This window comes from Dromiciops gliroides, chromosome 2 (assembly GCF_019393635.1).
Source record: "Dromiciops gliroides isolate mDroGli1 chromosome 2, mDroGli1.pri, whole genome shotgun sequence".
Classification (NCBI taxonomy): Eukaryota; Metazoa; Chordata; class Mammalia; order Microbiotheria; family Microbiotheriidae; genus Dromiciops; species Dromiciops gliroides.
This window is the reverse complement of record NC_057862.1, coordinates 545,962,985-545,978,256: the sequence shown is the minus strand read 5'-3', so window position 1 is coordinate 545,978,256 and position 15,272 is coordinate 545,962,985. Positions and strand designations below refer to the sequence as shown.

Sequence of the window (15,272 nt, the reverse complement as noted above, 5' to 3'; positions counted from 1 at the left end):
AACTCAAGCTAAAACAAGTTAAATAACTTGACCAAGGTCACATAGCTAGTAAGTAATGAAGCTAGGATAAGAATTTACACCTTCTGACCCTTATTCCAGTACACTTGTGTGGAAATTTATTTTGATTTGGGGACCCTACCTTTGGGCTGAGATTAGAAAGCCTTAGGCCCTCAGGGTCTCTTCTGGTGGGAGGTGCTGGTGCCCCTCCCCCTCTGCTTCAGCTGAGCCAAAAAGCCCCGTGGGCTGTACAAGATGCCAGGTCAGACAGCTAGGAGAAAAAAAAGCCCCCAGCTCCCTCCAACCTGAGTGGAGCTATCCAAAAGATCCCTGATAGCCTGTGCTGAGGCATGGGATGCTCGAGCATCCCCCTAGCCCCAGCTGCAGCCCTGGCTGGCGGATTAGCTTAGTCTGTGGGGGCGCAGGAAGCCCTGAGATTTGAGTGGAGAGAAGGAAAGATATATATATATATATATATATATATATATATATATATATATATACCTGGGGGTTAGACTCAAGGAGGTTCAGACAAGGAGACAGGGGGCTGAGAAGATTACTGGAGGCGGCTGACGAGACAGCAAAGGTTGGAGAAGACAGACAGGGCTACAAGGACACAGGAGAAGATGAGAAGGACTAGGAGAGAGAAAAAGAGAGGCCGAAGGGCAGACTGACGGAGCAGACAGACAGAAGGTCGGTGAGAGAGAAACATAGAGGTTCAGCGGTGGCAGTAAGGAGAGGAAAGTTAGAAGCAGGGGGATTTACAAAGTGAAAGGGGCTCTGAGTTAGAATAAAGGCCCTGAGTGCCCTGAAGCAAGAGGCGGCTAAGGCCCTTATTGTATTAAAGAAGGTCCAGGGGCAGCAGGTGAAAGCACCCGGAACACAGTCAGGTTGTACATTTTATTTCCCTGTATTCTTAATTTTAAATAGTATCTCATAAATAAACTCTGCTTGGATTATTTAGTTAAGAGGCTTCTTAATCTTTTGCTTATCAATTTGGGAGTGGAGCAGTGTGGTAGAACTTTATAAATGGCCCACATTAAATTAACAGCAGTCAGATAGTCAGTTAGTCAAAAGTCCCCAGATTAGTCATTCACAGTTTAGTCCCCCCAAATTAGCCCCAGTCATTTAAAATATTTCTACACTTGCTAATACTTCATACTAAAATGACAACCTATTTTATTCTTAAACATCTACAGGGAAGGAGATTGTACCAACTTCATTAATCTATACATTATATGTGTTTCCTGTAATGTCAAGAAGTCAAGTATCATAGTTGATGTTTGATTTAAAACTCATAATAAAGATGGATTTCTCCTTCCCACAGGCATCCCATCTATAAGGTGGTCCTGACCAAAGTGATTCTATAATAACCGTGTTAAAATATTATAACCAAACTCCATTGTAAAGTCACAAGTTCCTACTATAATGGTTCAGTTGATCATTCACCTGTAACTATCATTCCTGGGGAATTAAGTATTGCCTCCATCTTCTCATTTCACCCAACACTGCCTTCTTTGCAGATTAGTGGCATTAGATGAGCTATGCCTATATTTGGCCATAAAAAGGAATGGAGAGAAGAAGAGAGACATAGCAGAGCAGGAGCAAGGAGAGATGGACAGTGCTAGTTACATTTCAAAATTCACCCCTAACGTGGCCTCTGCCTTATAAAGATTGATCTAAGAAAAGAACCCCCCTCCCAAACACAAACCATTCCTAAAGAAGCAAGGACATTCATGAAGATTCATGCAACATTAACAAGGCACGCCAGTTCACTGAAGTTTATTTCTTGATATATCCACGGATACAAGATTTCACCGATATAAGTAACTCTTTCCACTGGTTCAGATAGCAACCCATTCATGCCATCTCTTCTTGTGCAATTCTCGTCTACATCCATACAAAAATTCTCCATAGAAGATTTACTCAATGTACCAGAGGCCTTCCTCTCATACAAGTGCAATACTTGGACTATCCATCTGTTATTTTGGGGGGGCAGGGTAATGAGGGTTAAGTGACTTGCCCAGGGTCAAGTGTCTGAGGTCAGATTTGAACTCAGGTCCTCCTGAATCCAGGGCCGGTGCTTTATCCACTGTGCCACCTAGCTGCCCCCTATTTTTCATTCTTGATACATAACAACAATATTCACAAATGTTTATGTAGCTCTCAAGGTTTACAAAGTGTTTCATGTACATGATTTCATTTTATATTCACAGCCACCTTGTGAAATACATTATTTCATTTTATATTTATATTGCCTTGTGAAATAGGTACCTCAGGCATTATTGTTCCCATTTTATAGATGAGGCATAATGAGTTTTGGATTGCCCATGGTCACATAGTTGTACGTGGCAGAGGTGGGATTCACTTTCTTTTCTGGTCATCCGAATCTTCACTGGTGTCTTTTATGTCACTTCTTCAATCTTTCCATACCTTTCTGGGTTCCCTGAAATATTGGTTCTTTTTAGATAGACCATCAGGCCCTGGGATTTATAGCTATAATCACGAGGAGAATGTGCTAAAGATGGCCTTTGGCAGCACAGGGCATCTTGGGATTGTTGAGAGCATTGCACAGTTTCCCAAATGTGCTCCAGCCTCTTCTCTTTCTATTCCCTTCCAGGCTCAGCTTATCTGCTGTCTGTAATGCCTGTCCACTAAACACACTCCCCACATTTTAAGTGTTTTGTTTTTCACATCAGACTGAGGCAGGAGGGACAGATGGAAAGATTCCTCTGTGTTCCTGGTGGTTCTTGGAAGAGATTCATTTTTTCTCTTTTCTGCAAGAATGAAGATAAAATACTTGTTGAATGAATAAAAAACCTAGCTGACTGTGAAACAAGAATGGGCTAGTGACTACCTATATACCTCAGTCATAGCAGCACCTTCTCTTAGAATTGAATGACTATCGGGAGCAGCTAGGTGGCGCAGTGGATAGAGCACCAGCCCTGGAGTCAGGAGTACTTGAGTTCAAATCCGACCTCATACACTTAACACTTACTAGCTGTGTGACCCTGGGCAAGTCACTTAACCCCAATTGTCTCACTAAAAAAAAATTAAATTAAATTAAAAAAAAAAGAATTGAATGACTATTACTCCTCTAATTTCCTGAGCAGCACAGGCTGACAGCCATGTAGCCAACCAAGGGGAAAGTGATATTCCTAATCCAGGGGTACAAGGGTTCCTGATGTGAAAGTAATATCACCTACTTCTCATGACTGGACTCTATTAAAAACAAATTTATAGAAAGGTCTAGCATAAGAAATAATAATTAATGCTCAAAGATAGGTTGTAGTAGTGTTTATAACCTCTAATTGTTCATAATGATATATTCCTGTCCCACACTAATGTCATACTCTGATGCCTCATTATGGCCCCAAATTGACCTCCATCAGCAAAGGCCAGTGCAGCAAGTTACAATCTCTGACAGATCCTACCTACCAAGCTAGAGAAAGTTTCAATATAAGGCTTGGTGGTAAGCTGTGTGGCTGTTACCCAAGAATGGTCTTAAAGAGGCTCATCACCAGAAGATTGGTTGTCAGGTGATGAATTTCAGGAGAATGCCATGGCAACTCATCATGACTATCTACTGAGAGGTGGAGGTATGGCTAGCTGCTCTGTTGGAGAGAGTGTCCTCACCAATGAAACTATCCATCTTTTAAAACAATGATTGGGGCAGCTAGGTGACGCAGTCGATAGAGCATCAGCCCTGGATTCAGGAGGACCTAAGTTCAGGTCTGGCCTCAGACACTTGACATTTACTAGCTGTATGACCCTGGGCAAGTCACTTAACCCCCATTGCCTCACCCCAAAATAAAAACAATATAATTATTTATCCTTCTGAGGATAGACGATATGGATTGGAACTGTGATTTTGTTGGTATAGTGTCATCCCAGGTGAGAAAACTCCCTTTACCAATTATGGTCTTAGAAAGTTGCTTAGATTACTTAGACATTAACTTGCCTAGGGCCACACAGCCAATATGTCAGAGGGGAAACTGGCACCCAGGTCATTCAAGCAAGTTCTTTCCTCAATATATCATGTTGTATCTCCATCCTTTAAAGAAAAGTTCTATAAATAGGTCACTATGGACTATGCATTAACTCTGGGTCATTTTCTTCCTCATATTCTCAACATTTAATTTCAAGGACAACCCTCAACTACTAAAGAAATGTTCACTGTGATGTGGGTATTCAGGAGTCACTCTTCTGTAATATGGAACTCAGTGCAATCTATATAAGGGCTAACAGAGAGCTGGGGTTTCAACTGGGGATGTTTCCTGTTTTGTACAGATCAGATCTAGCTCTTCTGGCTTCTGTTCATCTGGCTGTTAGCAGAGATGTGAACTGTGCCTCTCTCCCATTCCTGCAATCTCACTAGATCTACTCTTTGCCCTAACTGTAATCTCTGGTTCTTTGACCCTTACTATTTTTTCAGTGATTTTCCCCTACTTGGGCCTCACTTGCCTCTATATGCAGCCCACTTAACTATTTTATTAGCTACTCTCTTAGAATCCTGCCCTGCCCCAACACACACAAACCCATATTTTTTGCCATATGCCAAAATCAATGACCATCCCTAGATAACACCCACTGTCCTATTTCTCTGCTTCTATTCTAGGACAGCCGTGTGCTTTGGGGGAAAGTCATGAAATCAAATTGATCTTGCCCACTATCAATTTATGTTACCTAACTGTAGCTGGGTCCTCGCTGCTGCTTAACAAGCCTCCTGTATCAATATTATTGACTCCTTAATCTCATTCCCCACAGCAACTGTTCCTTTCCTTCCTCCTTTCACTCCAAACTATATCCGTGCCACTTCTACTTAGAACATACAACAGTATCCTACTTCACAGAGATAACAGAGGTCACGGTGATCTTCTGATTACAAAATCCTCATGTTCCTTGACTCTTTTGTAAACTTTTCATGTTAACCACCCTCTCCTACTGGATTCTCTTTTCTGGGTCTTCTCCTACCTGGCTTTGCCTTCTTTGTCTTTTTTGTTTTCTGGTTCTTTGTCCTCTTCCCTTATTGTGTATCCCCTCCAGGATCTGTCTTTGGTTCTCTTCTTTCCCCACCCATTCTTTCTTGGCAACCTTCATCTCTAGTCCTGGCCTCTCTTCTAAACTCCTTATCTCTATCTCCATTTGTCCACAGGGCACTGCCAACTGATTGTCCCACCATCACCTCAAATTCAAAGTATTTCAAACTGAGTTTATAAGCTTTCTCCTGAAACCTGGTCCTCCTCAATGGACTACTTCTACCTGTGGTGGTACCCTTCACCTTGCCTCCCATATTCAAAACCTTAGAGTTACCTTTGATTCTTTTGTCTTTGTCACCTTGTCTTTTAAATTCCAACTCTGTAGTACTCTTCTCCTTTTCCCCCATTTTTCTAATCCCACTTTTCTACCCCAGGCCCTTATTCAACACTTGGGCTATTGTAATAGCTTCCTAGAAGGTCTTTCTCCCTCACCTCTCTCTGTACCTTCTTCCTTGAGCCAATCTCACTTCCCATCCATGCTTTATACAACAGTCAGAATAATTTTTATTATGCATGGGTTTGGTCATGTTCTTAGCTCGATAATCAAGTACAAATTCCTTTTAATGAAATTTTAGGCCATCCTCAATCTGGCAACATATTACCTTTTTAACCATACCTCATTATTATTATTTTTTGGTGGGGCAATGAGGGTTAAGTGACTTGCCCAGGGTCACACAGATAGTAAGTGTCAAGTGTCTGAGGTCGGATTTGAACTCAGGTCCTCCTGAATCCAAGGCCAGTGCTTTATCCACTGAGCCACCTAGCTGCCCCCTCACAAAGCATTATTATTATGTGCATTGCATATACCCTGAGGTTCAACCAACTGGGCTACTATGCCCCCCCCCAACACAGTACAAGTTCTTCCCCCTCTGTTCCTTGACTCACACTGTTCCCTAGACCTAGGATGTACTCCTCTCTTTTCTTAGTCATCCTTTAAATCTTAACTCAAATTTCACCTTCACTCTGAATTCCCCGGTCTCACTCAAACTTCATACATGCATTTATCGTGTTATTTTATGCATTATAGTGATCTGCATTTGTCACCAAAATGTAAGCTCTTTGAATTTAGGGACTGTCTTGACTAGAATTCTAGTCTTTTTCACAACCTAGCATAATGCTTTGAACATGGTAAGGGCATACTAAATGAATGAATGGTGGGCTATTGTGGTTGTTTCAGAGTAGGACCTCTAAAGCACTGATAAAGCAATTGAAGAGCTGGGAATATTGATTAACTCATATAAGTTTATTTTTGTTTTTTTCCCACTGAAGCACAGGAAGACCTGAGTCTAAATCCTGTCCCAGACACTTACTAACTGTATGACCCCAGGCAAGTGACCTGTTTGCCTCGATTTCCTCAGCTGTAACATGGGGATAATAATAACACCTATTTTCCAAAGTTGTTGTGGGGATAAAATAAGATAATATTTGTAACATGTTTAGCACAATACTTGGCACATAGTCAACATTAGATCGTCATCATCATTGCTCTAAGATAAAATTACACATATACACAAACTATATTTATATATGCATACATATATAAAGTTTTTAATGGGTGAGCAGAAGCATATGATTGTATGACTTAATAGGTAACAGAGACAGTGGTTGAATTACTGAGCAGAGTAAAAACAGTTGGGATCTGGTAGAAAGAATGGGTTGGTAGATGGGTAAGTGATCTGCAAACCTGATAGAAGATACTAGCAATGATTTGGGGCTAGCAATGTAAAAAACAAGAAATATAAAACAAATAACCTGCCAAATCCAACTTATTCTTGGTGTTAATAATTTGGGGCCACCATGGAGGTACTAAAATACTTATTTTCAGAAAATAACCAACAGCATTGGTGATCAAAGCACAATAAAACAATAAAATGATATCACACCTAATGATACAATACTAATGACAGTAAACATTAACTGCTGACATAAAAGCGGGGCCAAGGGCAGTACAAGGTGCAAGATGTGATCCCTTTGGCCTATGATCTTTTCATTGAAAACATAACACCAGAGAGATGTGTATAAAAAAGAAAAAACAGAAAGCATCATGTCAGTCCATTGAGGCAGGCATTTTTAAAATAGTTCAACAAAAAAGAGATTTGTCCCTAAATGAAAACTCAAAAATCTGGGGTGGTTCCTAAACCCGGCAGGCAAAAATCCCATGAATAACTTGTATTTTTATAGCACTTACACAGTTCATTAAGTACTTTCCTTACAAGTTTGTGTGAAAGGTAGGACAAATCTTCTCATCCCCATTTTAAAGATGAGGAAACTGAGACCCAGAGAAGCCCCACCATTCTCCTTCACTTCTTTCTCAATTCTAAGTGATTTTCTTGTGATTTTACAGAGGCACTTCTTTTCAGTTCAGACTCAGATTTGTCTAGATTCATTGATTCTACAACTATTTACTGAATTCCAATTATATGGAAAGGGCTGCATGGGATACAAAGATCTGGCCCTCACCTTTCTTCCAATTATTCCTTTCGAAGGCATGTGAAACATTTATACTATGATGACAAGAAAAAATGCATATATCCAGAGACACAGTTTATGCCCAATATTTAGTGTTTAGCCCTTAAATGAAAAGAAATAGTCTCTCGGTAACTGTCAAAATATCAGTCTAAACAGAGGAATACCGAGCTTGAGCTTGAAATGTCAGGGTGATTTAGTTTGCAGGGAAAGATCAAACAAAAATGGACATGATATAACAGGTACAACAAGCTCTCCTGGAGAGAAAGAAGCAGCAGAATTTAAGTAGTGGGGTTCAATGGAAAATCACTGTGCCTCTGGGGGGTCTTAGCCTTTCCCTCTTCTAGTATGGAAAAGTAAATGATATCGACAACAACAAATGTCGAATGGCATACTGTAAGTAGTAACATTCACACAACATTAAGCATAGGGCAAAGTTCATCTACTACAACAACTCTTTTCTGTCTGGAAGTTTATCTATAATAAAATAGATAACCCTATTATGAGTCATTGAATAACAAGCATGTAGAGGCTGAAGGCCATGCATATCAAGCAGGGAGACATATTAGGCAGTTTATGTTATGTAACAATATCAGTACAAGCATTTTTTGTTAAGTGGAAATTGCAAAGGAGAAAAGGTAAGAGAAAGAAAATGGTGAAGGGAAAAACAAGAGGAGTAAAGGAGGAAAATAAAAAGAAAAGGGAGCATAGACAGGGAAGGAGACAGAAATGAAAAGGCAAAGAGAAAAGAAAGAGGAGGAGATATTCGATCAATCAATAAACATTCATTAAGCACCTACTATATATCACATATTGTGCTAAGCACTGAAGATACAAAAAGAGGCAAAGTTCCTACCTTCAGGGAGTTTACATTCTAATTGGGGAATGGTTTTAAAAAATCATGGTACATGAATGTAATGTTACACCATAAGAAACAAGGAATACAGAGAATACAGAGAAGCATGGGATGATTTGTATGAAATGATACCATGTGAAACAAGCAAAACCAAGAACACACTATACCCAATGACCATTACAGCAAGAACAGGAAACCCCACACTGAACAATAGCTGCATAACTGATGCTGAATAAGTCTTCAAAGAGGAGATGAAAAAAATGTGCCTCTCTCTCTTTGCAGTTGGTGGTAGTGGGGACTATGGGTCTGAAATACTGAATATACTGTCAGACTTGGCTAATTTTGTTGAACTTATTGTCTGTCCTTTTCTTTCTTTTCTTTTTTTTATTACAAGGGATGGTTCACTGGGTGGGAGAATAAAGATACTTAGAAATCAAGATGAGGTAAAAATAAAGTGTCAATGAAAATTTTAAATTCTTTAAAAAATAAAGGAAAATAAAGACAGAAGAACCCACTTACTGCCTCTTGTAAGAACTTTTTCAAAAAGCCCCTACAAATGATAATCAGATATCTTTTGAACCCTGCTATGGCAGCTCTCACCCCACTTCTCCTGTCTCTACCCATCTTGTAGATGTTCTTTAAAGAACAGTATGTTATGGGGCAGCTAGATGGCGCAGTGGATAGAGCACCGGCCCTGGAGTCAGGAGTACCTGAGTTCAAATCCGGCCTCAGACACTTAACACTTACTAGCTGTGTGACCCTGGGCAAGTCACTTAACCCCATTTGCCTCACTAAAAAAAAAAAAAAAAATTAAAGAACAGTATGTTATTTGAAAACAGGGCTTAGAAAAAAAGAGATAAGTGATGGTACTGAAGAGAATCCAGGGAAATGTCAATGTACAGACATGCCCATGCTTCCCTAGCTTGTTAACTGGTCTTTATAACTTTAGATGAAACATTACAACAGACAGTAACCAAACAACCTTACCATGAATGAATGAAGATGCATTTACTAGGCACTTACTCTGTGCCAGGCACTGTGTTAAGTATAGGAGCTACAAACGCCAGCAAGCCAGATGTCCCTGCATTGTATTAAGGTTGCGATTGTAACAGGAGACGACAAAACACATGGGGGAGTGGTGGCCAAGGAGGAGTGTTATGGATAGGGAAATCAGAAGGAATGGAAGTGGAGTCATTAAACAATTGATTTATGATGGTGTCTGATGATAATTTTTTTCCTGTCTGGACCTGTGAATTGATTGTTGTAGGGAATTCTCAGTGAGTAATGCAAATTGGCAACTACTCTGCATCCTGTAGTCTTAGCTGCCAGGGCAGCCAAGAGGTTAAAGGAACTTGCCTAGGGCCACAAGGCTAGCATGGTGTGTATCAGAGATGGCTCACTCTCCATCCACTGGACTCCAATGCAACTTTGCAAAGTGACACCATTGGGACAGTGTTATATGAACCATATGAAATTTCTAAAGATCTCACCCTAGGTTCATTCAATCAATAGGCATTTATTAAGCACTTACTATGTGCCAGGCATTGTGCTAACCACTGGGCATACAAAAAGAGGCAAAAGACAGTCCCTGTCCTCAAGAAGAGACAATATGCAAACAAATATTTACAAAGGAAGCTACGTACTGTTAAGTAGGAAATAATTAAAAGAAGGAAAGTGCTGCTATTAAGAAGGGAAGGCTTTCTGTGAAAGAAGTTGTTTGTTGTTCTGCACTATATTTGGGTATAATAGAACAAATAAGTTTCATAAGATAAAGCAAAACTGACAGTTTTGAATACTGGCAGTGTTGATCACCTCAAGCCAATGGCATGTAAATTAATCTCAAGGCTTTAAATGAATTCCAGCTGGGCCAAACTCATTGCTTTATAAGCATAGTGCAGATCTGTTCAATTCTATAGGAATGTAAAGTTTGCTTGGAAAATAAAATTTTAAGTAGACTAATTTTTAAAGTACAGCGGATATTTTGAAGGATTATAACAATTATTTTCATGGTTTTTGAGCTAAAAGGGCCCTTGTAATTCATCTAGTCTAACATTCTCATTTTTACAGACTGAGGAAACTAAGGGCCAGAGTTTAAATGACATGCCCAGGGTCACACAGTTAATAAGTGTATGAGGCATGATTTGAAGCCAGGTCTTCCCAACTCCATGTCCAGTGTATGATACATCCACTATACTACTCTGTTTCATTCTGCGTTCTTATTTTACAGATGTAGAAACTGTGAGGATCAAATGAAATATTTGTAAAGTGCTTAGCATATAGTAAGCACTTAATAAATGGCACATACTAGGCATGTAAATGCTTGTTCCTTTCCCTTGTTTCCTTCACCTTTGGGCCTCAGTTTCCTTATCTATGAAATGAGTAGGGTTGGATTAGAATCAGGAGTGTCAAATTATCAGGGAGACATGCAGCCTGCAAAACTTCCAAGTGGCCCAAACTAGATTAAAATGCAATGAGGAGGGGGCGGCTAGGTGGCACAGTGGATAAAGCACCGGCCCTGGAGTCAGGAGTACCTGAGTTCAAATGCGGCCTCGGACACTTAACACTTACTAGCTGTGTGACCCTGGGCAAGTCACTTAACCCCCATTGCCCCGCCAAAAAAAAAAAATGCAATGAGGAGGGGACAGCTAGGTAGTGCAATGGATAAAGCACTGGCCCTGGATTTAGGAGGACCTGAGTTCAAATCTGGCCTCAGATATTTGATACTTACTAGCTGTGTGACCCTGGACAAGTCACTTAACCCTCATTGCCCTGCCCCCCAAAAATGCGATGGGGAAATGCTTAATGAAAAAATATACATATGTGTATGTGTGTATATACATATACATATATGTAAATATAGATAATGCTATTTTTGTGGGTTTGCGAGTCAACCTGCAGCTGGCGAGGATCCATTTTCAATTTGACTTTGACACCGCTGGTCTAGATCCTCTACAAAATCCCTTCCAGTCCAAATCCATGTTCCTATGAACATGAAACATTCAGAGAACCAGTCTGAAAGGAACCAACAAGTTTCCTAGATCGCATTGGGAACCCCTTTGCTTACTTTCCATGTCAGTACTTATTTAATTTATTAGAAATGCAATTACTTATCTGTTTTTTTCTTAGTGAAAGAAATGTTCTTTATTTAGTTGTTTTTACATACATATGTATACATATATAGACAAATATACACATATGCATGTGTATTCAAACACACATACATATCTCCAGGAAATCAATCAATCAATCAATCAGAGCAAGTCATATAGTGAGAATGGGATGCGAAAGAACACATCTGAATCATAGTATGGTACCATCGAAATTCTGTGTTCCAGTGTTTTGGAAATGTCCTTCATAGAAGATTTATGTGTAAATCTGGACAAAAATTAGATAGTCTGAGGTGTGAATACTGACAATGGTGAAATTTTAGATCTATCAATGTAGGTGAAAGGCATCCCATGGTAATAACTGCCTACTGTCCCCTTCTCTTACTTAGGGGCAAGATGCTATAGTGGAGAGAGAACTGAATTTAAAACCTGGGGTGGAATCCTAATTCCACCATTTACGGGCTATACATCTTTGGACAAGGTACTTAACTTTTCTGAGTTTCAGTGTCTTCTGGTAAAATGAGTATAATTACAGCTGTCTTACCTACCTGACCAGGTTGTGGAGATCAAAGGCACAGTGGACAGAACATCCAACCTGGACTCAAGAAGACCTGAGTTCAAATCCAGTCTCAGATACTAGCTGTATGACCCTGGGCAAGTCACTTCACCCTATTTGCCTCAGTTTCCTCATCTGTAAAGTGAGCTGGAGAGGAAATGGCAAACAACTCCAGTATCTTTGTCAAGAAAATTTCCCCCAAAAGGGGAAAGCAATGACTAAAAGCAACTGAAGACTGTGGGCAGAGTATTTTGTGATGATAGAGCACAACATAGATAGGTTTTCTGTTCTGTTTTGTTTTACCATCATTACTATGGGCAAAATGTCTCCTAGTAAAAAGAAGACTTCTGAAGCTTGGGTTCTAGTCTTTTACTTGAGTCACTTAATCTGATTCTCCATTTCCTTATATGCAAAAAATGGATACACCAAAAACTCTCTCATTGGTCATGCAGCTAGTTGAGTGTAAAGAGACAGGACATGGGGCAGCTAGGTGGCGCAGTGGATAGAGCACTGGCCCTGGAGTCAGGAGTACCTGAGTTCAAATCCGGCCTCAGACACTTAACACTTACTAGCTGTGTGGCCCTGGGCAAGTCACTTAACCCCAACTGCCTCACTAAAAAAAAGAAAAAAAAAGAGACAGGACTAGAGACCAAGCTATTCTGACTGGAAGTCAAGCACTTTATCCCTTTTACTATACTGATTATTATTTTGCCAGCTATAAAGAGTTTGGATTGGAGAAAGGGCAAACTGGAAAAAGAGAGAACACTATTATTATTGTTAAGGACACTAATCCCTGTCCTGCCTATCTTGTAGAGCTGTGGTGAAGGTCAAGTGTAAGTATGAATGCCATACACATATATGTCAAATATGTTACCAGTAATAATAATAATTATAAATTCTAATAATAGTGAACAGCAAAGAAATCTGAATAATAATAATAGCTAGCATTTATATAGAGTTTTAAGCTCTGCAAAGTGCTATACCTATCATAGATAAGGAAATAGTTTGGCATTAGAAAAACTGAACAGTTCTCTTTCTCAAAGAGATGATAGAGGGTTAAGCATTCTGTAGCATTTGTGAAATAAAACATTGTCATTCAGATATACTTGCCAGGGATTGTGCTTTTCTCAGCTTGGATCTGTCTTGAAATTTATTTTTCTTGTTATGTGGTTGTCGGCTGAAATCTGAGGCCTGTTCATTTCCTTTCTTCTTCCTATAAATTGAGAAAAGAAACACTAGCAAAAATTTAAAATGAAGAGAAAAGTATCAATTTTTCATAAATGATAATGGGAACATTAATTGCTGGATCCAACAAATTTGATACAATTCAGTTCAATACACATTAAGCACTTACTATGTGCAATGCCTTGCTAGCTGCTGAGGATGTAAACCTAGAGTGCTTAAAAGGAAAGACTATGAAAAAAAATACAGAAAGGAAAGCTTTAAATGACCCAAAGAAGGGTTTGCATTTCATCTTAGAGGCAATAGGGAACCAGAAGCAAACCCTGTTGGGCTCAGTTTCCTCATCTGTCAAATGAGCTGGAGAAAGAAATGGCAAAGCACTCCAGTATCTCTGCCAAGAAAACCTCGACTGGGGTCACAAAGAGTCAGACACGACTGAAAAGACTGAACAACAAAACACTTATCCAAGCAAGGGCCCTCTCACAGGCCTAAACTAGTATAGAGGCTGTGTGAGAAAAGAGAAGGAAATGGATACAAGAGATGTGGAAGTCAGGTCAACAAGACTTGTCAAATGCCTGAGTGTGGCACAGATGACACACATCTGGAATCTCTGCGGTGACAGCAGAGGGGAGAAGAGGCTGAGGCCAGTGGATTGCTTAAGCTCTGGAGTTCTGAGCTGTAGCAGTGCTAAAGCCAACAGATGTCCTTCCTAAATCTGGCCCCTATAGGATGAGCCCCTAAGAGCCAGCTGCCTAAGGAGGAACAAATCTGTCCAGGTCAGAAATGGAACAAAGCTTCTGCTAGGGAACGGCAGTGAGGTTAGGTCCCTGAGTGGCTGCTGTACTTCCAACCTGGGTGAAAAAGGGAAATCTAGTCTCCAAAATTAAAAAAAAAAGATGACAAATGATTGTATATGAGAAACAAGGGAAAGGAAAATATCAAAGATTCAAAGATGATTCTGAAGTTGTCAATCCATATGATTAAAATGTTTATATCTTAATGAATGGTCAGCTAATACATTAAGAAGAATCAATTGACAAGTGCTAAGACCAAAGCCTTTCTATAAAGGGACACAGAATAAGTGTGTGGGAAGGTCAGAAATCCAAACTGGAGAGAAAGGGAAGATGAAGAAGGCAAAGGCAAATGTCATAATTTTGCTTGAGCCCTGCCTTTAGGAGGTAACGGCAGCTTTGTCAGAGGAGATATCTCAGAATCTCTTTCGTAGAAGGGACCTCGGAGTCCATCTAGTCTAACAGTACATCTGAAAAATAGCATCCTTTACAACATTGCCATGAAGTGGTCATCCAGCTTTTGCTGGAAGACCTCAAAAGAAGGAGAGCCCACCAGCCTCCCAAGGCAGCACAGTTCAGCTCTAATGGACATCTCTAAATATTAGAAAGTTTTTTTCTCAAATCAAATCCAAATTTGCCTCCCTGAAACTTCCATTAATTCCTCCATGTTCTGCCTTTTGGCTTCAAGCAGCACAAGTCTATTCCTCCTTCTATATGAGAGCCCTTCAAATAATGATATCATTCCTCTGAGTCTTTTCTTCTCTAGAGTCTGCAGTACCTTCAAAAGATTAGAATATTCAAAATTCTCCAGTCCTCTCACTATCCTAATAACCCTCCTCTAGGCGCATAGTGCTTAATACATGCTTGTTGACTTTAACTTTTGTAAAATTTTGTGCTAAAATCTAAGAAAATGCATTCCCTTAATCTACCAGTTGAGTTATCCCATCCAACAAAAAAGGAAAGAAAGAAAATTAAGTTAGTTTGCTATCTCCTGTACTTGATGGAAACCATTCTAGCTTTTGGTGATCATTGCTCTTCTCTCTAAATGCTCACAAACCATACTCTTTAAAAAAAACAAACATACTCTTAATAAATACATTCTAGAATTCTGCCCAAAATTGAAGTTAAGTTTACTCATCTATAGTTTGTACTCTCTTTTTTAAAAGTTGAGGCCTTTCTTCAGTTCCTTTTCCTTTCTCTACAGGCTTTTAAAGATCATTGACAATGAATAGACTCAGCAACCACATCTATAAGTTATTTCAGTGTCCTTAGAATAAG

General features: G+C 39.7%; 1 protein-coding gene across 5 annotated transcripts in view; it reads right to left on the bottom strand.

Moving 5' to 3' along the window:
• The window catches only part of FBXO16 (F-box protein 16), an 81,940-nt gene that overhangs the window by 5,056 nt on the left and 61,612 nt on the right, over positions 1–15,272 (bottom strand). For 4 of the 5 annotated variants that reach the window (XM_043985262.1, XM_043985261.1, XM_043985263.1 and 1 more), the window contains one exon: positions 13,132–13,234. In XM_043985262.1, the coding sequence (XP_043841197.1) occupies positions 13,132–13,234 (103 nt within the window). Of the gene's footprint in view, positions 1–2,650; positions 2,775–13,131; positions 13,235–15,272 lie in introns of those variants that run through there. The other variant, XM_043985264.1, reaches the window with a different exon arrangement.